At 37.6% G+C, this 23,846-nt stretch overlaps 1 protein-coding gene across 1 annotated transcript in view; it reads right to left on the reverse strand.

Moving 5' to 3' along the window:
• LOC594451 (neurogenic locus notch homolog protein 1-like) overlaps positions 1 to 23,846 on the reverse strand; it is a 64,952-nt gene that overhangs the window by 39,358 nt on the left and 1,748 nt on the right. The window contains exons 5-30 of the mRNA XM_030999212.1: positions 23,676 to 23,780; positions 21,257 to 21,361; positions 20,533 to 20,637; positions 14,578 to 14,682; positions 14,126 to 14,224; positions 13,746 to 13,850; positions 13,391 to 13,495; positions 13,039 to 13,143; positions 12,769 to 12,873; positions 12,391 to 12,495; positions 11,418 to 11,522; positions 11,069 to 11,173; positions 10,737 to 10,841; positions 10,356 to 10,460; positions 8,019 to 8,123; positions 7,316 to 7,420; positions 6,924 to 7,028; positions 6,470 to 6,568; positions 6,090 to 6,194; positions 4,883 to 4,987; positions 3,544 to 3,648; positions 3,274 to 3,378; positions 2,881 to 2,985; positions 2,175 to 2,279; positions 1,826 to 1,930; positions 1,494 to 1,598 (exon numbers count right to left, since the gene is read on the reverse strand). Coding sequence (XP_030855072.1) covers positions 1,494 to 1,598; positions 1,826 to 1,930; positions 2,175 to 2,279; positions 2,881 to 2,985; positions 3,274 to 3,378; positions 3,544 to 3,648; positions 4,883 to 4,987; positions 6,090 to 6,194; positions 6,470 to 6,568; positions 6,924 to 7,028; positions 7,316 to 7,420; positions 8,019 to 8,123; positions 10,356 to 10,460; positions 10,737 to 10,841; positions 11,069 to 11,173; positions 11,418 to 11,522; positions 12,391 to 12,495; positions 12,769 to 12,873; positions 13,039 to 13,143; positions 13,391 to 13,495; positions 13,746 to 13,850; positions 14,126 to 14,224; positions 14,578 to 14,682; positions 20,533 to 20,637; positions 21,257 to 21,361; positions 23,676 to 23,780 — 2,718 coding nt within the window. The remainder of the gene's footprint in view (positions 1 to 1,493; positions 1,599 to 1,825; positions 1,931 to 2,174; positions 2,280 to 2,880; positions 2,986 to 3,273; positions 3,379 to 3,543; positions 3,649 to 4,882; positions 4,988 to 6,089; positions 6,195 to 6,469; positions 6,569 to 6,923; positions 7,029 to 7,315; positions 7,421 to 8,018; positions 8,124 to 10,355; positions 10,461 to 10,736; positions 10,842 to 11,068; positions 11,174 to 11,417; positions 11,523 to 12,390; positions 12,496 to 12,768; positions 12,874 to 13,038; positions 13,144 to 13,390; positions 13,496 to 13,745; positions 13,851 to 14,125; positions 14,225 to 14,577; positions 14,683 to 20,532; positions 20,638 to 21,256; positions 21,362 to 23,675; positions 23,781 to 23,846) is intronic.

Genomic DNA, 23,846 nt, shown 5'->3' on the forward strand with positions numbered 1-23,846 from the left:
GCTTGAGAAACTCCGATCATTTGTCCCTACCACGATGCAGAACCCAGCGCTACAAACAATCGACAGTTCCCTCTCTTGTTCGTTTGCTAAATTTAATTAACTGAAATCTTGTTAACATTGCATTGTCTTTTTTCGAACTCTCTCCCTCTCTCCGTCTCTCTCTCTCTGTCCCTTTCTTTAGCTTTTTCTCTCTTTTTCTCCTTTCCCTCCTCACCTCTCCCACCTTTTCTCTATTTCTGTCTTGTATTTCCTCTTCTCGATTTTCTGACAATGTGATACTTACTCATCAATAATTTTCACCAAGTAATTGACATTCACCAATGTTAAACAGTATAATAACTATTCCATAATGGCATTCGTATTAATGTATCATTTGACATTTCTGTATTATGTGCATTTTACTTTTACAATGCTTCATTAAGCTGAATCAACTCTTTTTTTGTCATGAATTGAACTCTCTTTTCTTTTTTCTCTTTATCTTTTCCCTCTCCCTCTCTTCCACTTTTCACTCTTTCTTTCTTCTGTCTTCTAAACTCACTGACAAACTGATTATCACCATTTTATAATTTACAATCATTTTTTCCTCTTTTTTTTTCTTCCTTTTTCTTCATACTCTGAGTTATTACTGAATTTTTAAATCAACTGTTTTTAATGCATTTTTATATGATACAATGTGAGCAATGTATCTCAAGTTATTACTGAATTTTTAAATCTACTGTTTTTTAATGAAATTCACCAATATTAAACAGTGTAATAACTATTCGATAATGGCATTCACATAATGTATCATTTGACATTTCCGTATTATGTGCATTTTACTTTTACAATGCTTCATTAAGCTGAATCAACTCAATTCTCGTTCATTTGCTGACAAATTTTTTGGTCAAAAATTGAACTCTCTTTTCTTTTTTTCTCTTTATCCTTTCCCTCTCCCTCTCTTCCACTTTTCAATCTTTCTTTCTTCTTTCTTCTCAATTCACTGACAAACTGATTATCACCATTTTGTAATTTACTATCATTTTTTTTTCTCTTCTTTTTTTCTTTTCTTCATACTTTAAATTATTACTGAATTTTTAAATCTACTGTTTTTAATGCATTTGTATATGATACAATGTGAACAATGTACTTCAACCTATTACTGAATGTTTAAATCTACTGTTGTTAATGCTTTTTTATATGATACATTGTGAGCCAATTATTGTTAGTCTTTGGACTTTTTATTTGGTATATTTGTAATAAAACCGAAAAATTGAATTGAATTTATATTCGCTGTTCATGTGGAATTGCGAAAACACATGAATGACGAGGATACAAAATTTAATTCTTGTTACATCCGGCTAATGTACACACAATCAATATAATACATAAAGGCTTTAAATTTAGGAACGCAGCGTAAAATATTGTCAAAGTAGACTATGAGTGGAATTAAAAACTTGAAAGGATAAAGAAGTTAAATTCATAATATGAACAAATGTTACAATAGATTTTCTCACCTGCACTACAAAGAACTCCATTAAATTCCGCAGCACATGTACATGCATCGTTCTCACAAGTACCTCCGTTCATACATGGGTTGCCGCCAGAAGAAGAACAGTCAACTACAGAGAGGGAAACAATTATCGTTAAATAAATTAATCTTTAAATGATTGACGAGGATACACAATTAATTTATTTGTATATATCTAGTCAGTGTACACAATATCAATATAATGTCTGAGAGATTGGATTTAAAAAACGAAGCGTAACAGATTGTCATAGTCGATCTCGAAATAAATTAGGAGGTAAAATTCAATATATGAAGGGATGTTACAATAGATTTTCCCACCTGTACTACACAGCGCTCCATTGAATTCTGCAGCACATGTACATGCATTGTTCTCACAGGTACCTCCGTTCATACATGGGTTGCCGCCAGACGCGGAACAGTCAACTACATAGAGGAAACAAAATACCCTTCAATTAATAACGAATCTTTATATGAGTAACGAAAATACACAATTAATTTATTTGTATATCTAGTCAGTGTACACAATATTAATATGATATCTAAGAGATTGGATTTTGAGAACAAAGCTTTAAAAAATGTCAAAATAGACTGAGTAGAATTATAATTTCGAAATAGGTTAGGACGTAAAAGTTACAATATGAACGGATGTTACAATATACGCTACTACCTGCACTACACAGAGCTCCATTAAATTCTGCAGCACATGTACATGCATTGTTCTCACAGGTACCTCCGTTCATACATGGGTTACCGCCAGAAGCAGAACAGTCAACTACAGAGAGGAAACAAAATATTCCTAAATTAATAACGAATTTTAACATTCACTGTTCATGTTGAAATGCAAAATACGTGAATGACGAGGACACACAATCAAATAAAATTCGTGTTATATTTAGCTAGTGGACACACAATTAATCTATTATCAAAACGCTTAGAATTTAAGAACGAAGTATAAAAAGTGGAAAAGTAGACTGTGACACCAAGACTAAGATAGAATCTTTACAGGATAGGAGGCAGAAGATGGATTTGATCGATACTTAAAAATATCTCAATGACATAAATAGGAATAATTCAGAAAATTTCTTCTTTGCTTCAAACAAAAATCTATGAGTCATACAAAAAAAGCTTTTCCAAAGACGTACTCGCAAAAAATTAACTGGCCACTTGTTCTCAAATCGAGTGGTCCAACCCTGGAACAGCTTACCTCATAATGTCTGTACCCACTGTTGCTACTTTTAAGAGGAAACTGAGAGCCCGACAAGAGGGTTAATCAACCAAGAATACCAAGAAGGTAAGAGTAGAATGATAATCTCGAAATTCAAATAAGAGGTTAAAGTCACAATATAAACGGATGTTACAAAAGATGTTCTCACCTGTACTACAAAGAGCTCCATCAAATTCCGCAGCACATGTACATGCATCGTTCTCACAAGTACCTCCGTTCATACATGGGTTGCCACCAGATGCAGAACAGTCAACTACAGAAAGAAAACAAAATATTATTAGATTAATAACGAATCTTTACACACCCAAAATATCATTGAATAAAGTAACGAATCTTTACATGAATAACGAGGATGCAGAATTAAATGTTTGCTTTATTTGGCTAATGTACACACATTCAACATAATATATAAAAGCTTGGAATTTAAGAACGATGCGTTAAAGATTATCTAAGTAGACTGTGAGTATATAGAATGATCAACTCAAAATGAATTAAAAGGTTTAAGTCACAATATGAACGGTTGTTACAATGATTTTCTCACCTGTACTACACAGAGCTCCGTTAAATTCCGCAGCACATGTACATGCATTGTTCTCACAAGTACCTCCGTTCATACATGGGTTGCCGCCAGATGCAGAACAGTCAACTACAGAAAGAAAACAAAATATTCTTGGATTAAATGTCTAAAAACTAGGAATTTAAGATCGCAGATTAAAAAATTGTCAAAGTAAGATGTGAATAGAATTATAATCTCAAAAAATTAAGAGGTTAAAGTCACAATATGAACGGATGTTAAAATATATTTTCTCACCAGTACTACACAGAGCTCCATCAAATTCTACGGCACATGTACATGCATTGTTTTCACAGGTACCTCCGTTCAAACATGGGTTGCCGCCAGACGCAGAACAGTCAACTACAGAGAGGAAACAAAATATCCTTGAATAAATAACGAATCTTTACATTAATAACGAGGATGCAGAATTAAATTAATGTTATATTTAGGCAGGGAACACACAATCAAAATTATATATGAGAGTGTGGAATTTAAGAACGAAGCGCAAAAGATTGTCATAGCAGACCCGTGAGTAGAATGATAATCTCGAAATAATTTAAGAAGTAAAAGTCACAATCCTTCTACGCTTTGGACGTGGTCTCCTCAAGTCTGAACGGCATCGTGACATGCTACCTGCTACTCATCAATGTGTCTCTCACCGCAGTTCAACACTTAGAAGTGCTCATCTACTAGACCTACAGCGTTGTAAAACCCAACGATATAGGAACTCTGCAATCCCGTTTTTAACACGAATGCTCAATTCTTCCATGTAGTTTTAGCTTATTACCCCGTGAATGCCTATTATAGGTCTACATGTTTTTATTTATTCACGTGATAGATATACATGTGCCCTGAATATACACGTGGCTTAAATTTCTTAAATATATTTATTTTTTGATACTCATGTTCCTATATATATTAATGAAACAACTTTATTCCGTTTACATGGTTAATGCACCCAATTCAATCTTTTAATTCATAGTATATATATATATATTTATAGTACAACAATGCCAGAATGAGACACTGCGTTTAATGTTGTTATTTGTTTACACTTTTTTACACATTATTTACACACGCTTGTTTCTTTAGATCTTCTGCAGGTGCCCATCTCATTTCTTAATTTCCAACTTTCTTCATATTTGCTAGTAGAATTGTTTATTTTTAAAACATGTAAATCCCATATTATCACCATTACGTTTTATCTATCAATTTATGTTAATTGTGTTTAAAATGTAAATGTTCAAAATCTAAATGTTACGAGAAAAGGAAATGAAATACTTTGTCCATTCTCTCTTTGTTATCTTCTTTTTTCCCAAATCATCCATGTATGTAAATTCGATTTATTTTATGTCTGATGTGCAATATATTGAAGTTTTCATTACTATTATTGTTAATTTATTCCTTGAACTAATTTGTGATCGTTTCTCTATTGATGTACATGTATTTTTAATTTCTCCGTATTTCTTTGAGCTTTATAATCTTTGTTTGTATCAGTCTCCTGACTGTTTTAACATGGAATTTTGACACAATAAAACCGAAATGAATGAATGAATGAAAAAATATGAACGGATATTACAACAGATTTTCTCACCTGAACTACACAGAGCTCCATTAAATTCCGCAGCACATGTGCATGCATTGTTTTCGCAGGTACCTCCGTTCATACATGGGTTGCCGCCAGAAGCAGAACAGTCAACTACAGAAAGGAAACAAAATATCCTTGAATAAATAACGGATCTTTACATGCATAACGAGGATGCAGAATTAAAGTTTTGTTATATTCAGCCGGTGTACATACAATTAATATAATATATAAAAGCTTGAAATTCATGATCGTACCAGGAAGCTGTGATGAATGGAGATACCGTCTCGAAAGAATTTTCCGAGGGAAAAATATTCAAGATTAACCTGGCTTAACAAAAAGAAATTTAACCCTCTCCAGCCATCATTTCCATCAACAGCTGTCCATATCAATGCACAGTCCCTCTCTGGCATTCCAAATTGTACGAAATGTTACGCAACGCCATCTGCTTCCCTAAGTTCTCTATGCACTCTTTTGCAAAAATATGCAAGCATCGGGCTTTGATGCCATGCGTGGCACCGACAAATTAAGTTATGTTCAGGGAAGATGTATTTAGCTATAACATATAAAATGCAGAATTCACAGCATATGACCAATGCAACTTTCTATTGGTCATCATATGCGTTTTCCGTTCTCGGATAGCTCTACTGAAGACATGGCTATTTCAACCAGCGAAATCGACCAAGGAAATCATGAGTTAGAGCGAATGAAACATTTTCATCATCATGATTTTCTAATCTCATTATTGACATTTTCCGAAAATTTCCGAAATTTGTACATAGCTAGGAAGGTAGTTCAAAGGTTTATCTTCCTAAAGAACTAAATGAAATTGTGTTATATGTTTGCGCATTTATTGATTTAGGGCTAGAAGTTGTCAAGTTATTACCACTCTTCACTCAAAGTACGGGCCGGCAAAGCAAAAGCCGCCGTGCTCGCTGGGCTGGGCTGTGTGTGGAATAGGAGGACTTAGTGCTACTAGGGAGCTGTTCGGTTTCGGAGGGGGAATAAGGGGATTACGGTAGGGGAAACAAAAGACGCGCGGTGCCACGGATGACTTCAAAGACGCCTTTTGGACGGGATCTCCATTCGTTACAGCCTCCTAATCGTACGAAGCTTAAACGATTGTTAAAGTAGACTGCGAGTAGAAGGATAATCTCGAAATGAATTAAGAGGGTAAAGTCACAATATGGATTGATGTCACAATAGATATTCTCACCTGTACTACACAGAGCTCCATTGAATTCTGCAGCACATGTACATGCATTGTTCTCACAGGTACCTCCGTTCATACATGGGTTGCCGCCAGATGCAGAACAGTCAACTACAGAGAGGAAACAAAACATCCTTAAATCAATAACGAATCTTTAAATTCACTGCTAATGTGGAAATACGAATTACACGAATGACGAGAATACAAAATCATTTTCTTTTTGTTAGCCAGTGTACACACAATCAATATAATATCTAAAACCTTGGAATTTAGGAACAAAAATTACAATATTTTAAAAGTAGCCTGTGAGTAGAATGATAACCTTGAAATAAATAAAGAGGTTAAAGTCTCTTAATATGAATGGATGTCACAATAGATTTTCTCACCTGTACTACAAAGAGCTCCATTAAATTCCGCAGCACATGTACATTCATTGTTCTCACAGGTACCTCCATTCTGACAGGGGTTGTCGACAGAACAGCCGGCTACAGCGAGGAGAGAAATTATACTTTTAACAAGTGACAATCGTTACATTCATCGTTCTCAAAAGATACATTCCAAAGATTTGAATTAAGCAAAAATGAATGAGAGAGTGTCAAATTAGAAAGTAAGAAGACCCTTTGCCCTTTATCCGTACAGAAACCATTTTTTTAGGGGTATGTTAATTAGAATGAAGTTATCGAAAATATTTCAGAGTATAAAGTCACGATAGATGCGCGTGACAGGGCAACAATCTTGTCTTTTTTGAGTAGCCAATGATATCTTGAAAAGCAAAATATTGTTTAACAAACACGCTTAATCCCGATAGCAATTATCGTATGTCACTATGGATTTCCATACCTGTACTACACAAGGCTCCAATAAATGTCCCAGCACATGTACATGCATTGTTCTCACAGGTACCTGCGTTCATACATGGGTTGCCGCCAGAAGCAGAACAGTCAACTACAGAGAGGAAACAAAAATTAATATCCTCAAATGAATGATGAATGTTTACCTATATCGTTGATATAAAAAAACGTGAAAGACGAGGATCAGTTATAACAATGATACCAGGCATTATACACAATTTACGAATGATGTATTAAACATTGTCAAACTACAAAGTAGCTAGGCTTCCCCCTTATATACACTACTCAGAGGTTTTTTCAGAGGTTTTAGTGAGAATTTTGTATCGATATTAAGAGGTTAAAGTCACAATATAAACGGATGTTACTCTAGATTTTTCTCACCTGTACTACAAAGAGCTCCATCAAATTCTGCAGCACATGTACATGCATTGTTCTCACAGGTACCTCCGTTCATACATGGGTTGCCGCCAGAAGCAGAACAGTCAACTACAGAGAAGAAACAAAATATATTCAAACTAAGGTAACGGATATTTTCATTCACTGTTTAAGGGAAAAGGCGAAATACATTGACACACAATCAATATACAAGCCTTGAATTAAAGGGATCCGGTAACTTTGTCTCAAATTCTGAAACAAAATTCTGGATTTAGCTCATGCTGCAATGATAATTATAAATCTTTAGGTCAGTCAGGAACCCCATGACTTTTACAAGCCAATCGTCTGTCTGATTATCAAGATATTTATTATTGGAATTACAAATTTTGAAAACCGTTTGCCAAACGGTTTTCATAACACTACAGTCTATTCGGGAAAACGAGTATGGTAAAACCGGTCACTCAAATTTTTTACTTTTTTGAGGCGCTTCTTAATCATTTAGAAGCGCAATTTTTTAGGGCTTCCATATAACACCATATCACAGACACTGATATCACGTAGGGCCGTGTATCTCAGATTTAGCATTGTTATACGATCCCTTTAAAGAAAGAAGCCTAATCGATTGTAAAGGTAGACCGTGAGTAGAATAATTCCCGAAAGTTAACTATCAAAACACAATATTAACGAATGTTACTTTAGATGTTATCACCTGTACTACACAGAGCTCCATTGAATTCTGCAGCACATGTACATGCATTGTTCTCACAGGTACCTCCGTTCATACATGGGTTGCCGCCAGATGCAGAACAGTCAACTACAGAGAGGAAACAAAATATCCTTAATTATTTAACGAATCTTATCATTCACTGTTAATGTTGAAATGCAAAATACATGAATAACGAAGACACACAATTAAAATCATTAAATTCATCACTGTAAGTATCATCATCACATCATCATCATCACAGTAAGTAATACGCTAAGACCCCGCGGGGGGGGGGGGGCATGACGTCTCCGCGAGCCTTTGTATTCTATTGTTTTTTAATGAGATCGCCGACCGAAGTTGGTGCAGCTATCTCCTCCTAAACCCTCCTCTCGAAGTACCGTTGCCCAGTGCCATCGTCCGCGGGAGAGTCTAATCTGTTCGATTGGCTATACTCCGCCCGAGGTCCTCCTCCGTGTCGACGTCCAGGGCGAAAACAGACGCGATATGCATAATGCATAATATGCGTGACGACAGAGATACCTCATGCATATTCAACATTACATCCGTATCAAAGAGACACACGACAGATGACCATTAACTCGCCTAATATGGCGTAGCAAATTTACGATGCAACGGGTCGGGATTACCCCTGAGTAAACCATCTTGCTATAGGATATGCTTTGTAGTAGCTGCACAAGCCATAGAGATACACGGGGCTTCCCGTCCACGTCCAACAAACTTAGAGACCTATTTCCATCATTATTGCTGCGAATTTTATATAGTTTTCGTGAATGGAGGAATGAAATCAAAGCCTTTTTAGTGATTGTTCTGGCCATGTTTACTGAATTTTGATTATCATTTTTTCACAAGAAAATCATTGGACTGACAGTTCAGTCGCAAGCTACCTTCAGTCAACACACGTACAGTACACACGGTGCTGCCGCTGTCGGCCGGGAATTTGACTGAGTGAGCTAGAGTCGAAGAGTATGGGGGCCAAGCAGGCCAATATTCGTACAACTATACAACTAAACATACGTCTATCCATCCATCGAAGAACCCGTCAACACAACAGCGTGCGGGCGGAAGTGCCATAATTTTGTACACTTATATAGCAATAAAACTATATTGCCTTTACGTCTACTCAGCCATTGGAGACCAATATTGTCTTATATCTACAGTAATTTACAAGAAAGCATTAAATAAGGTTATGAATTGTACATTTACATTAATAATTCAATATCAACCAGACAGAAGTATGTGACTTTATGCATTGCAAAAAAGTCAGTTGCGTGATGAGTAAAATCGTTTGGGGGGGGGGGGGGAGGTGCAGAAAAAAATCTGCATCACCATTCACCATTCTTACATGTTACATGCAGGCTCCAAGAAACGTTTTTCAAAGTGGGGGGGGGGGGAGAGATCATTTAGATCGCAGCGAGTTGAGTGTATATAGGTGTGGGGTCCACGTGTTTCAAGGGGCCATAAACCTCGAAAGCTCAGGGATTTTAGGCATTCAATTAGGGTTAGATGACCATATTTTAATACTTTATTTGTGACACTGGGAGGTCACTAATTGGCGTGAGGTCCATACGTAGAGTTGCGTAGTCTTGCGTACCAACTACGCTGGCCTACGTTACTAATTATGCTGAGGGACACAAAGGGGTAAGCAAGATGGACGCCAACAATTCAACATGTTTAATTTTTTTCGCGTTCTTTCGGCGTAGAAACTTGACGCAGAAAGTATGCCTTTTTACGCAACACTACGCTACTGTACGCCATGCCTACGCAACAGTACGCTACCCTACGCCAGATCGACAAAACAGTTAAAGCTTTCCACACAGTAAGCAACCGTAAGCAACTATAATCAAACCTGTACGCCAGCCTACGCATAACCTACGCAGGTACTACAGTGAAGCAACATTTCGCCATTAATACGCAGCCTAATTTCTGCGTAATCTGGACGCCACACTACGCAACTCTACGCAGTTCCACGCAGTTCCATTGTAAAAAAGGCTTAAAGAATAACTACCGGAAGAGTTGGATATTTTTTTTTGTTTTTATAAATGGCGAATAAAGTTCTTGGTGGTTTTAATTTAGAGAGTCTCTATTTATCTATTTAAACCCCCGCCCCCCTCTAGAGTCCCGCGGATTTCCGCGGGTCCTGCTAGTCGTCGTGTTATATTAAGCTAGTGTACAGACATTCTATATGAAACAAAAACTTAGAAATTTAAGAAACAAGCGTAAAAGATTGTCAAAATCGATTGTGAGTAAATGATATAATCTTGAAATAAATTAAGAGGTTCAAGTCACAATAAACACGGATGTTACAGACGATATTCTTACCTGTACTACACAGAGCTCCATCAAATTCTGCAGCACATGTACATGCATTGTTCTCACAGGTACCTCCGTTCATACATGGGTTGCCGCCGGAAGCAGAACAGTCAACTACACAGAGGAAACAAAATATCCTTAAATTAATAACGATTCTTTATATTCGCTGTTCATGTGGAATTGCGAACACACATGAATGACGAGGATACAAAATTAAATTCTTGTTACATCCGGCCAATGTACACACAATCAATATAATACATAAAGGCTTTAAATTTAGGAACGCAGCGTAAAAGATTGTCAAAGTAGACTATGAGTAGAATTAAAAACTTGAAAGGATAAAGAAGTTAAATTCATAATATAAACAAATGTTACAATAGATTTTCTCACCGGCACTACAAAGAACTCCATTAAATTCCGCAGCACATGTACATGCACTGTTCTCACAAGTACCTCCGTTCATACATGGGTTGCCGCCAGATGCAGAACAGTCAACTACAGAGAGGGAAACAATTATCGTTAAATAAATGAATCTTTAAATGATTGACGAGGATACACAATTAATTTATTTGTATATATCTAGTCAGTGTACACAATATCAATATAATGTCTGAGATATTGGATTTAAAAAACGAGGCGTAAAAGATTGTCGTAGTCGATCTCGAAATAAATTAGCAGGGAAAATTCAATATATGAAGGGATGTTATAATAGATTTTCTCACCTGTACTACACAGCGCGCCATTGAATTCTGCAGCACATGTACATGCATTGTTCTCACAGGTACCTCCGTTCATACATGGGTTGCCGCCAGATGCGGAACAGTCAACTACATAGAGGAAACAAAATACCCTTCAATTATTAACGAATCTTTATATGAGTAACGAGGATACACAATTAATTTATTTGTATATCTAGTCAGTGTACACAATATTAATATGATATCTAAGAGATTGGATTTTGAGAACAAAGCTTTAAAAAATGTCAAAATAGACCGAGTAGAATTATAATCTCGAAATAGATTAGGAGGTAAAAGTTACAATATGAACGGATGTTACAATAGACGCTATTACCTGCACTACACAGAGCTCCATTAAATTCCGCAGCACATGTACATGCATTGTTCTCACAGGTACCTCCGTTCATACATGGGTTGCCGCCAGAAGCAGAACAGTCAACTACAGAGAGGTAACAAAATATTCCTAAATTAATAACGAATTTTAACATTCACTGTTCATGTTGAAATGCAAAATACGTGAATGACGAGGACACACAATCAAATCAAATTCGTGTTATATTTAGCTAGTGGACCCACAATTAATCTATTATCAAAACGCTTAGAATTTAAGAACGAAGTATAAAAAGTGGAAAAGTAGACTGTGACACCAAGACTAAGATAGAATCTTTACAGGATAGGAGACAGAAGACGGATTTGATCAATACTTACAAATATCTCAATGATATATATAGGAATAATTCAGAAAATCTCTTATTTGCTCCAAACAAAGATCTAAGAAGTCATACAAAAAAAGCTTTTCCAAAGACGTACTCGCAAAAAATTAGCTGGCCACTTGTTCTCAAATCGAGTGGTCCAACCCCGGCCCCCCACTCAGGTTTCAAAATGACCGCATGCGTGTTGCCAAAATGTCCTTTTCGTAACAAAAGAAAAAGGTCGAGCCGTATTGACTTTACACACCGGACTTTTGCTGAAAAGGGGGGGTGCGGAAAAAGGCTCGTATACAAAAGAAAAAGGTCGAGCCGTATTGACTTTACACACCGGACTTTTGCTGAAAAGGGGGGGTCGGTTGGAACACGCATATGCGTACCCTAAATAACACTTAGTGGGGGGCCGGGGGTCCAACCCTGGAACAGCTTACCTCATAGTGTCTGTACCCACTGTGGCTACTTTCAAGAGGAAACTGAGAGCCCGACAAGAGGGCTAATCAACCAAGTATACCAAGAAGGTAAGAGTAGAATGATAATCTCGAAATTCAAATAAGAGGTTAAAGTCACAATATAAACGGATGTTACAATAGATGTTCTCACCTGTACTACAAAGAGCTCCATCAAATTCCGCAGCACATGTACATGCATTGTTCTCACAAGTACCTCCGTTCATACATGGGTTACCGCCAGATGCAGAACAGTCAACTACAGAAAAAATATATATTATTAGATTAATAACGAATCTTTATACACCCAAAATATCATTGAATAAATCTTTACATGAATAACGAGGATGCAGAATTAAATGTTTGCTTTATTAGGCTAGTGTACACACAATCAACATAATATATAAAAGCTTGGAATTTAAGAACGATGCGTTAAAGATTATCTAAGTAGACTGTGAGTAGAATGATCAAGTCGAAATGAATTAAGAGGTTAAGTCACAATGTGAACGGTTGTTACAATAGATTTTCTCACCTGTACTACACAGAGCTCCGTTAAATTCCACAGCACATGTACATGCATTGTTCTCACAGGTACCTCCGTTCATACATGGGTTGCCGCCAGATGCAGAACAGTCAACTACAGAAAGAAAACAAAAAATTCTTAGATTAAATGTCTAAAAACTAGGAATTTAAGATCGCAAACTAAAAGATTGTCAAAGTAAGATGTGAATAGAATTATAATCTCAAAAAATTAAGAGGTTAAAGTCACAATATGAACGGATGTTAAATTATATTTTCTCACCAGTACTACACAGAGCTCCATTAAATTCCGCAGCACATGTACATGCATTGTTTTCACAGGTACCTCCGTTCAAACATGGGTTGCCGCCAGACGCAGAACAGTCAACTACAGAGAGGAAACAAAATATTCTTGAATAAATAACGAATCTTTACATTAATAACGAGGATGCAAAATGAAATTAATGTTATATTTGGGCCGTGTACACACAATCAAAATTATATATAAGAGTTCGGAATTTAAGAACGAAGCGCAAAAGATTGACACAGCAGACCCGTGAGTAGAATGATAATCTCGAAATAATTTAAGAGGTAAAAGTCACAATATAAACGGATATTACAACAGATTTTCTCACCTAAACTACACAGAGCTCCATTAAATTCCGCAGCACATGTGCATGCATTGTTTTCGCAGGTACCTCCGTTCAAACATGGGTTGCCGCCAGAAGCAGAACAGTCAACTACAGAGAAGAAACAAAATATCCTTGAATAAATAACGAATCTTTACATGCATAACGAGGATGCAGATATAAAGTTTTGTTATATTCAGCCGGTGTACATACAATTAATATAATATATAAAAGCTTGGAATTCATGATCGTACGAAGCTTAAATGATTGTTAAAGTAGACTGCGAGTAAAAGGATAATCTCGAAATGAATTGAGAGGTTAAAGTCACAATATGGATTGATGTCACAATAGATTTTCTCACCTGTACTACACAGAGCTCCATCGAATTCTGCAGCACATGTACATGCATTGTTCTCACAGGTACCTCCGTTCATACATGGGTTGCCGCCAGATGCAGAACAGTCAACTACAGAGAGGAAACAAAACATCCTTAAACCAATAACGAATCTTTAAATTCACTGCTCATGTGGAAATACGAATAACACGAATGAGGAGAATACAAAATCATTTTCTTTTTGTTAGCCAGTGTACACACAATCAATATAATATCTAAAACCTTGGAATTTAGGAACAAATCGTACTATATTTTAAAAGTAGCCTGTGAGTAGAATGATAACTTTGAAATAAATAAAGAGGTCAAAGTCTTTTAATATGAATGGATGTCACAATAGACTTTCTCACCTGTACTACAAAGAGCTCCATTAAATTCCGCAGCACATGTACATTCATTGTTCTCACAGGTACCTCCATTCTGACAGGGGTTGTCGACAGAACAGCCGGCTACAGAGAGGAGAAAAATTATACTTTTAACAAGTGACAATCTTTACATTCATCGTTCTCAAAAGCAACGTTCCGAAGCTTGGAATTAAGCAAAATTGAATGAGAGAGTGTCAAATTAGAAGTAAGAAGACCCTTTCCCCTTTATTCGTACAGAAACCTTTTTTTAGGGGTATGTTAATTAGAATGGAGTTATCGAAATTATTTCAGAGTATAAAGTCACGATAGATGCTCGTGACAGGGCAACAATCTTGTCTTTTTTGAGTAACCAATGATATCTTGAAAAGCAAAGTATTGTTTAACAAACACGTTTAATCCCGATATCAATTATCGTATGTCACTATGGATTTCCATACCTGTACTACACAAGGCTCCAATAAATGTCCCAGCACATGTACATGCATTGTTCTCACAGGTACCTGCGTTCTCACATGGGTTGCCGCCAGAAGCAGAACAGTCAACTACAGAGAGGAAACAAAAATTAATATCCTCAAATGAATGATGAATGTTTACCTATATCGTTCATATGAATATACGTGAAAGACGAGGATCAGTTATAACAATGATACCAGGGATTGTACACAATGTACGAATGATGTATTAAACATTGTCAAACTACAAAGTAGCTAGGCTTCCCCCTTATTTACACTACTGGTTTTATCATACCTTGGAAGTAGGCATAAAGTTATACAAAACTTATTTGCCCCTCGGTGTCCGTTTACTTAGTGGGTTACTGTTGAATTTGGCGTTGTGCAGTTACGGATGAACATGGACAGTTGAATAGTTCATCAGGATTAAACTTGTCCTTCTTCAGTGACCAGTACTTGTCAAGATTTGATTTGAAAGAATTGAGTGATGGACTTTCTGCTACATATGATGGGAGACCATTCCATTCGTTTACTACTCTCTGTGAAAAAGAGCTCTGCCTCAATTTAGATTTTACATGTTTCTTTTGTAGTTTGAACTGGTGACCTCTTGTTACTGTGACAGTGGTACGATGAAAGAAATTAGTTGACTGGAGGTCGTCGATTCCATGCATTATCTTATAGACCTGTAGCATGTCGCTTCTATGACGTCTGTATGATAATGAAGGCAAATTTAGTTGTTCTAGCCGTAAATTGTACTGCAGACTTCTGAGAGGTTGAAGGAGTTTAGTTGCACGACGTTGAACTTTTTCCACTTTGAGAATATGTTTCTTCTTATAAGGGTGCCACACGGGAGAGCAATATTCTAGTGCCGGTCTCACAATTGACTTGTATAACTGTGTGAGTCCCTTGTTGTCCATTGTTGAAAAAGTACGCTTGATGATTCCTAGTTTCCGGTTTGCAGCATTGCAAGCTGTGTCAATGTGATTTGAAAAGGACATTTTAGCATCAAATATTACTCCCAGATCTTTTTCATGTTGAACTGCAGGTAATGGCTCGTTCACATCGTTCATAGTGTAGTCACACAAGGGATTTCTTCTTCCATAGTGGATGACTTTGCATTTCTCAATGTTGAAAGGGAGTTGCCATGTTCTAGACCATACAAGAAGGTTGTTTAGTTCTGATTGAAGAGTCTTTCCGTCGTCGATGTTAGCAATTGAAGAGTACAGCTTGGTATCATCTGCAAAGAGCTTAACTTTACATTCATTAGACTGAATAACGTCAGGCAGGTCATTCACGTAGATTAGGAAGAGGGTGGGCCCTAACACACTCCCCTGCGGTACGCCACTCAGAACGTTGGATTCTGCAGATGTCTTTCTGTTAACCATCACTTGTTGAGATCTTCCACTTAAAAGGACTCGATCCAGTTCAACAGATTACCTGAGATACCGTACGACTCAATTTTCTGTAGCAATCTTTGGTGTGGGACAGTGTCGAATGCTTTACTGTAGTCAAGATATATACAATCAATACTTCTTCCACTATCAAGCTCCTTGTACCAAGCTTCAGATACATCGAGTAGTTGTGTGACGCAAGATCTGCCTTTCCTAAAACCAAATTGATTGTCTGTGTACAGTTCTTGTCTATCCATATGGTCAACTATCACATCTCTGATGAAGGATTCCATCATCTTGCACAAAGTACTGGTTAAGCTCACAGGACGGTAATTACTTGGTTTCCTCTTATCACCCTTTTTGTATATAGGTGTAACATAGGCTTCCTTCCAACGTGCTGAGACTTGACCTTTCGACATCGACAAATTGAACAATTCAGTGAGAGGTTTAGCAATATATTCCCCAAGTTCCTTCAGAATACGGTTATGTACATTGTCAGGTCCAGGGGATTTGGTTTGATTGAGCTTCTTGATTGCTTCTCTGACAGCAGATTCTGTAAATTCAACGTTGTCCAGGGTTGTAATATTTATTCTCTATTTATTCTCGGATCACATCTAGGAATATTGGCTAAATCTTCTGTCGTAAATACAGAGACAAAAAAATTGTTCAAGGTATTAGCTTTTTCAGTGTCTGTTTCTGCATAGCCACCATCGGGTTTCTCCAGTGACCCGATTGAAGATTTTGTCTTTGTTTTACTTTTCACATATTTCCAAAAGCATTTTGGATTCGTTTTCAGATCTGAAGTTAGTTTCTTTTCGAAAGATTTCTTTGCATCGGTAACTATTCTGGTGACCTCGTTCCTAATCTTCTTGAACTTATCTCTGTCTTGTTGGCTTCTTGTTTTCTGGAAACGATTCCAGGCTTTATGTTTGTCACAAATTACTTTTCTAACAGCAGTATTCATCCATAAGGGTCTATCCTTTGCTCTCGATTTGAATTTAGGCACAAAAGTATTTGTTACTTCATTGATCCGTTCAACAATAGCATTGCAAGTACAGTTTAGCACATCATCTGTATGGGTCACATGTATATCAAACACCTCATTTTCATAGACGAATTTCCTCATTCCTTCAAAATCTCCCTTGAAGAATGCATAGTGTTCCAGGTTGGTGGTTTTACAAGACATGTTCAACACCAATACTTTGAATTCAAGTACTAGATGGTCGCTCTTGCCTATTGGAGAAGAGGTAACCAATGATTCAATCATGTCTTCTTGGTCAGTAATAATAAGATCCAAAACATTCGATGTTTGTCCTTCTCTCATTCTAGTTGGTTCAGTTACTAGTTGTGACATGTATAAATCTTGCAGGGTATCTACAAACTCATAAGAAAAACATGTATCTGGCCCAGTTGCTGAAGGGATATTCCAGTTTATGTGTGGAAGGTTGAAGTCTCCCATTATAACAATTCTGTTGTGATGCAAAACGATCTATTTCTTCAAGGAGTTGCAGTAAAGTGTGATCGTTATCGCTGTTGCTGTTTGGACTTCTGTAAATACATCCTACTAGTATTTCTTCGGATCCGTCACTAATTAAACACCAAACATGTTCTTCAAAGTCAATACCATCAACAGCAAAATATCGAGTCTGTAAGTTTTTCTTGCAATATATCGCTACTCCTCTATGACTTTTGGATGGTAGATATAGGTCATATCCCTTCAACTGAAGTTCAGCTTCATCAACTGGAAGAAGACAATGTTTTGGATATATTTCACACAGTGCTAAAACATCAGGATTTGCAACGCTCAGTCTTGTTTCTAACTCAATTCTCTTATTAAGAAGAGAATCCACATTACTATAAATAAAAGACAGATCATCGATTCTCCTGCTTTGGTTAATCTCCTTGTGAAAGTTTTCTTTTGCATGGGTTTTGCTATGTACATTTTGTAAGGAAGACCTTTCCTGACTACTTGTTCCGAAAGGGCTGTGAGCCTCCCGGAGAGTTATCTTTTGTAGAGCTTGGCATGTTGTCTCTCCATTTGACTAATCTGTCGTCACGGATGAACCAATTTTTCTCTCCATTACTTTGTCTTCTTCTTAACTCTTCAACTAGCTCACGCCTTTTGGCTCTTTCCTTCTTCGTCATGTCTGCTTGAATGTACAGATTTTTGTAGTCTCCAGGACCTTTGCGAAGATTTCTGGCTTTCTTCTTTGCATCGGTGGTGGATTGAATGCTATGAAATTCTACCAGAAGGGGGCGTGGTCTAGGTTTATCCTGATCTGCATCTGCATCTGATGACCTCTGTCCTAAGCGTCGTAGTCGCTTAACTTCATAGGTCACCTCTAAGTATTCCAGTACTGCTCGAACGTTGGCATTATCATGATATAACCTTTCACTTGGATCATCGGATCTGTACTCGGTCATACCTTGTATGATGATGTTCCCCTTCCTCTTCTCCTTCTCTTGCTGTTCCTCCATGACCTCAGAGAACAATGACTGAACAGTAGAAGTTATGATTTCTTTAGGTTCATTCTGCTTGGTAACGATGTCCTCGTGTAGAGATTTTTTCAAGTCCCTCATATCCGTGTCAAGTTGAGTGCAGAGCTTTTCCACTCTTTCCCACCTGTTGCCCATAGCTTCTAGACTGTCAAGTCTTTTCATTGTCTCCCCTAGAAACTTCTTACATCTCTCCTCAACTATTTGGTCTGTTCTCACTGCTTCAAGAGCGTTAACTTCACATGTATGGCAGTACCAGTGAGCCACTGAGATTCTATCAAACACTTTGAATTCTTCTGATGAAAGTGAACTGCATGGTAGACAAAACCATTTGTTGCACGTCTCACACTCTATACTAGGCTTATCATCAGTTAGTATCACTCCACATGGTCCACCACAGGCATGGGTATTATGCTGGGCATCTGAACTAGATGTTTCACTCAAATTCTTGCTTGAAATTGAATTATCTTTTCTTGATTTGCTTCCACGTGTGAGTACTTGGTTTTTCTTTATAAGATATTCAGAGTCACTATTGATGTTTTTACTAGTGCTACTTGGTGCACTGTGTGATCTCTGAGTCTTATCAGGACTAGGAAGATATTTTTTGGCAGCCCTTGTTCTGCTAGTGCTTCTCTGATCCTCCATTTCTAATTGAGTTCAGCTTCCAACACCAGAACAGAAACTAAGTCTAAATTTTAGATTTAGATTTAGTATTGTCAAGCCTATATTTCACCCAGCAACAAAACCTCAAAAATGTAGACTAGGATAGGTAATGACTGATGAAAATTGCAATTCAATACATACATGTGTACATGTAGCTAGTCTGATGAGAAGTATAGCTGAAACATGAAGGACATGAAGAAGAATACCTGGGACTGTAGAGATTACATGCATGTGTGAAAGTGGCAGGCATACATACAGAGCTTGATCAAAATCCACTAAAATCACCATGAAGAGATGCAATCCAATCCTCTAAATCACATTAATAGATCCTCTGGATATCCAATTGAATATTTGTCAACAAAATAACTCCAAATTACAAAACATCAAAGGAGAAAATTAGATCCAAAAAATGTTACCAGGAGCAGTCCAAAAATTTCCACCCTCCAACTGCACACTACAGTTTTCAGAGGTTTTAGTGAGAATTTTGTATCGATATTAAGAGGTTAAAGTCACAATACAGTGCGTCCTAGAAAAAACGAAACCGAGAAGTATCGATGTTCTATCAGAACTTAATCACAACTATAATTAATGAATGATACATATTTGGAAAGCTTAGAGTCTCCTCTTTCAGTTGATGCTACTCATGTGATGCATATTTCACGCATGAGTGATTATAAGTAATTTGAAGGAAGGAAACCAAAAATACATTTGGCGGGCGGTATCTGAATTTCGAAGAAAAATTCACATTTCTAGAAAGTTGAGTTTCTGCCCTTTCATATGACACCTCAATCAGGAAAAATGAGCGAGGAATGACAAAGTTCTGTTTGTTTAAAGTAGTGCTTGCATTTCCATCATTGTATTAAACGAATTAGTTTTCACTGGCTGCTTGCCGTATCAATAAACGAAATTAACAAAAGACTTAACTCCGTTTCGTTGACAATCAGCCGTAGACGAGAGTGTTCATGCATGGCTGATTGTCAACGAAACGGAGTTAAGTCTTTTGTCAAAATGCTTTTTGCTACGGCAGGCACCCAGTGAAAACGAATTCGTTTGTTAAAATTATGAAAATGTAAGGGCTACTTTAAACAAACAGAATGTTGTTATTCCTGGCTCATTTTTCTTGATTGAGGTATCATATGAAAGAGCAGAAAATGAAATTTCTAGAAATATGAATTTTTCTTTGAAATTCAGATACCGCCCGCCAAATTACTTTTTGGTTTCCTTCCTTCAAATTGCTTTTAATCACTCATGCGTAAAATATGCATCACGTGAGTAGCATCAACTGAAAGAGGAGACTCTAATCTTTCCAAATATGTATCATTCATTAATTATGGTTGTGATTAAGTTATGGGGACGCACTGTATAAACGGATGTTACTCCAGATTTTTCTCACCTGTACTACAAAGAGCTCCATCAAATTCTGCAGCACATGTACATGCATTGTTCTCACAGGTACCTCCGTTCAAACATGGGTTGCCGCCAGAAGCAGAACAGTCAACTACAGAGAAGAAACAAAATATATTCAAACTAAGGTAACGGATATTTTCATTCACTGTTTAAGGGGAAAGGCGAAATACATTGACACACAATCAATATACAATCTAAAAGCCTTGAATTAAAGGGATCCGGTAACTTTGTCTCAGATTCTGAAACAAAATTCTGGATTTAGCTCATGCTGCAATGATAATTATATACCTTTAGGTCAGTCAGGAACCCCATGACTGTTACAAGCCAATCGTTTGTCTGATTATCAAGATATTTATGATTGGAATTACAAATTTTGAAAACCGTTTACCAAACGGTTTTCATAACACTACAGTCTATTGGGGAAAACGAGTATGGTAAAAACCGGTCACTCAAAATTTTTACTTTTTGAGGCGCTTCTTGATCATTTAGAAGCGCAATTTTTGTAGGGCTTTCATATTACACCATATCACACCATATCACAGAAACTGATATCACGTAGGCCCGTGTATCTCAGATTTAGCATTATTAAACGATCCCTGTAAAGAAAGAAGCCTAATCGATTGTAAAGGTAGACCGTGAGTAGAATGATAATTCCCGAAATTTAACTATCAAAACTTAATATTAACGAATGTTACTTTAGATTTTATCACCTGTACTACACAGAGCTCCATTGAATTCTGCAGCACATGTACATGCATTGTTCTCACAGGTACCTCCGTTCATACATGGGTTGCCGCCAGATGCAGAACAGTCAACTACAGAGAGGAAACAACATATCCTTAATTATTTAATGAATCTTATCATTCACTGTTAATGTTGAAATGCAAAATACATGAATAACGAAGACACACAATTTAATTCATTAAATTTATCACAGTAAGTATCATCATCATCATCACATCATCATCATCATCATCATCACATCATCATCATCATCATCACCATCATCATCATCATCACAGTAGGTAATACGCTAAGACCCCGCGGGGGGGCATGAGGTCTCCGCGAGCCTTTGTATGCTATTGTTTTTTAATGAGATCGCCGACCGAAGTTGGTGCAGCTATCTCCTCTTGAACCCTCCCCTCGGGGTACCGTTGCCCGGTGCCATCGTCCGCGGGAGAGTCTAATCTGTTCGATTGGCTATACTCCGCCCGAGGTCCTCCTCCGTGTCGACGTCCAGGGCGAAAACAGACGCGATATGCATAATGCATGATATGCGTGACGACAGAGATAACTCATGCATATTCAACATTACATCCGTATCAAAGAGACACACGACAGATGACCATCAACTCGCCTAATATGGCGTAGCAAATTTACGATGCAACGGGTCGGGATTACCCCTGAGTAAACCATCTTGCTATAGGATATGCTTTGTAGTAGCTGCACAAGCCATAGAGATACACGGGGCTTCCCGTCCACGTCCAACAGTCTTAGAGACCTATTTCCATCAATATTGCTGCGAATTTTATATAGTTTTCGTGAATGGAGGTATGAAATCAAAGCCTTTTTTGTGATTGTTCTGGCCATGTTTACTGAATTTTGATTATCATTTTTTCACAAGAAAATCATTGGACTGACAGTTCAGTCGCAAGCTGCCTTCAGTCAACACACGTACAGTACACACAGTGCTGCCGCTGTCGGCCGGGACTTTGACTGAGTGAGCTAGAGTCGAAGAGTATGGGGGCCAAGCAGGCCAATATTCGTACAACTATACAACTAAACATACGTCTATCCATCCATCGAAGAACCCGTCAACACAACAGCGTGCGGGCGGAAGTGCCATAATTTTGTACACCTATATAGCTATAAAGCTATATGACTCTACGTCTACTCAGCCATTGGAGACTAATATTGTCTTATATCTACAGTAATTTACAAGAAAGCATTAAATAAGGTTATGAATTGTACATTTACATTAATAATTCAATATCAACCAGACAGAAGCATGTGACTTTATGCATCGCAAAAAGTCAGTTGCGTAATGAGTAAAATCATTTGGGGGGGGTGCAGAAAAAAATCTGCATCACCATTCACCATTCTTACATGTTACATGCAGGCTCCAAGAAACGTTTTTCAAAGTGGGGGGGAGAGATCAGTTAGATCGCAGCGAGTTGAGTGTATATATGTGTGGGGTCCACGGGTTTCAAGGGGCCATAAACCCCGAAAGCTCAGGGGTTTTAGGCATTTAATTAGGTGTTTCAAGGGGCCATAAACCCCGAAAGCTCAGGGATTTTAGGCATTCAATTAGGGTTAGATGAGCATATTTTAATACTTTATTTGTGACACTGGCAGGTCACTAATTGGCGTGGGGTCCATACGTAGAGTTGCATAGTCTTGCGTACCAACTACGCTAGCCTACGTTACTAAATATGCTGAGGGACACAAAGGGGTGAGCAAGATGGACGCCAACAATTCAACATGTTTAATTTTTTTTCGCGTACTTTCGGCGTAGAAACTTGACGCAGAAAGTATGCCTTTTTACGCAACACTACGCTACTGTACGCCATGCCTACGCAACAGTACGCTACCCTACGCCAGATCGACAAAGCGGTAAAAGCTTTCCACACAGTAAGCAACCGTAAGCAACCATAATCAAACCTGTACGCCAGCCTACGCATAACCTACGCAGGGACTACAGTGAAGCAACATTTCGCCATTAATACGCAGCCTAATTTCTGCGTAATCTGGACGCCACACTACGCAACTCTACGCAGTTCCACGCAGTTCCACGCAGTTCCAGTGTGAAAAAGGCTTAAAGAATAACTACCGGAAGAGTTGGATCTTTTTTTTTTTATAAATGGCAAATAAAGTTCTTGGTGGTTTTAATTCAGAGAGTCTCTATTTATCTATTTACACCCCCGCCCCCCTCTAGAATCCCGCGGAGGTCCTGCTAGTCGTGTTATATGAAGCTAGTGTACAGACATTCAATATGAAACAAAAACTTTGAAATTTAAGAAAGAAGCGTAAAAGATTGTCAAAATCGATTGTGAGTAAATGATATAATCTCGAAATAAATTAAGAGGTTCAAGTCACAATAAGAACGGATGTTACAGACGATATTCTTACCTGTACTACACAGAGCTCCATCAAATTCTGCAGCGCATGTACATGCATTGTTCTCACAGGTACCTCCGTTCATACATGGGTTGCCGCCAGAAGCAGAACAGTCAACTACAGAGAGGAAACAAAATATCCTTGAATAAATAACGAATCTTTACATGCATAGCGAGGATGCAG

The sequence above is a fragment of the Strongylocentrotus purpuratus genome, unplaced genomic scaffold (assembly GCF_000002235.5).
Source record: "Strongylocentrotus purpuratus isolate Spur 01 unplaced genomic scaffold, Spur_5.0 spur5_scaffold_5, whole genome shotgun sequence".
NCBI classification, from domain to species: domain Eukaryota; kingdom Metazoa; phylum Echinodermata; class Echinoidea; order Camarodonta; family Strongylocentrotidae; genus Strongylocentrotus; species Strongylocentrotus purpuratus.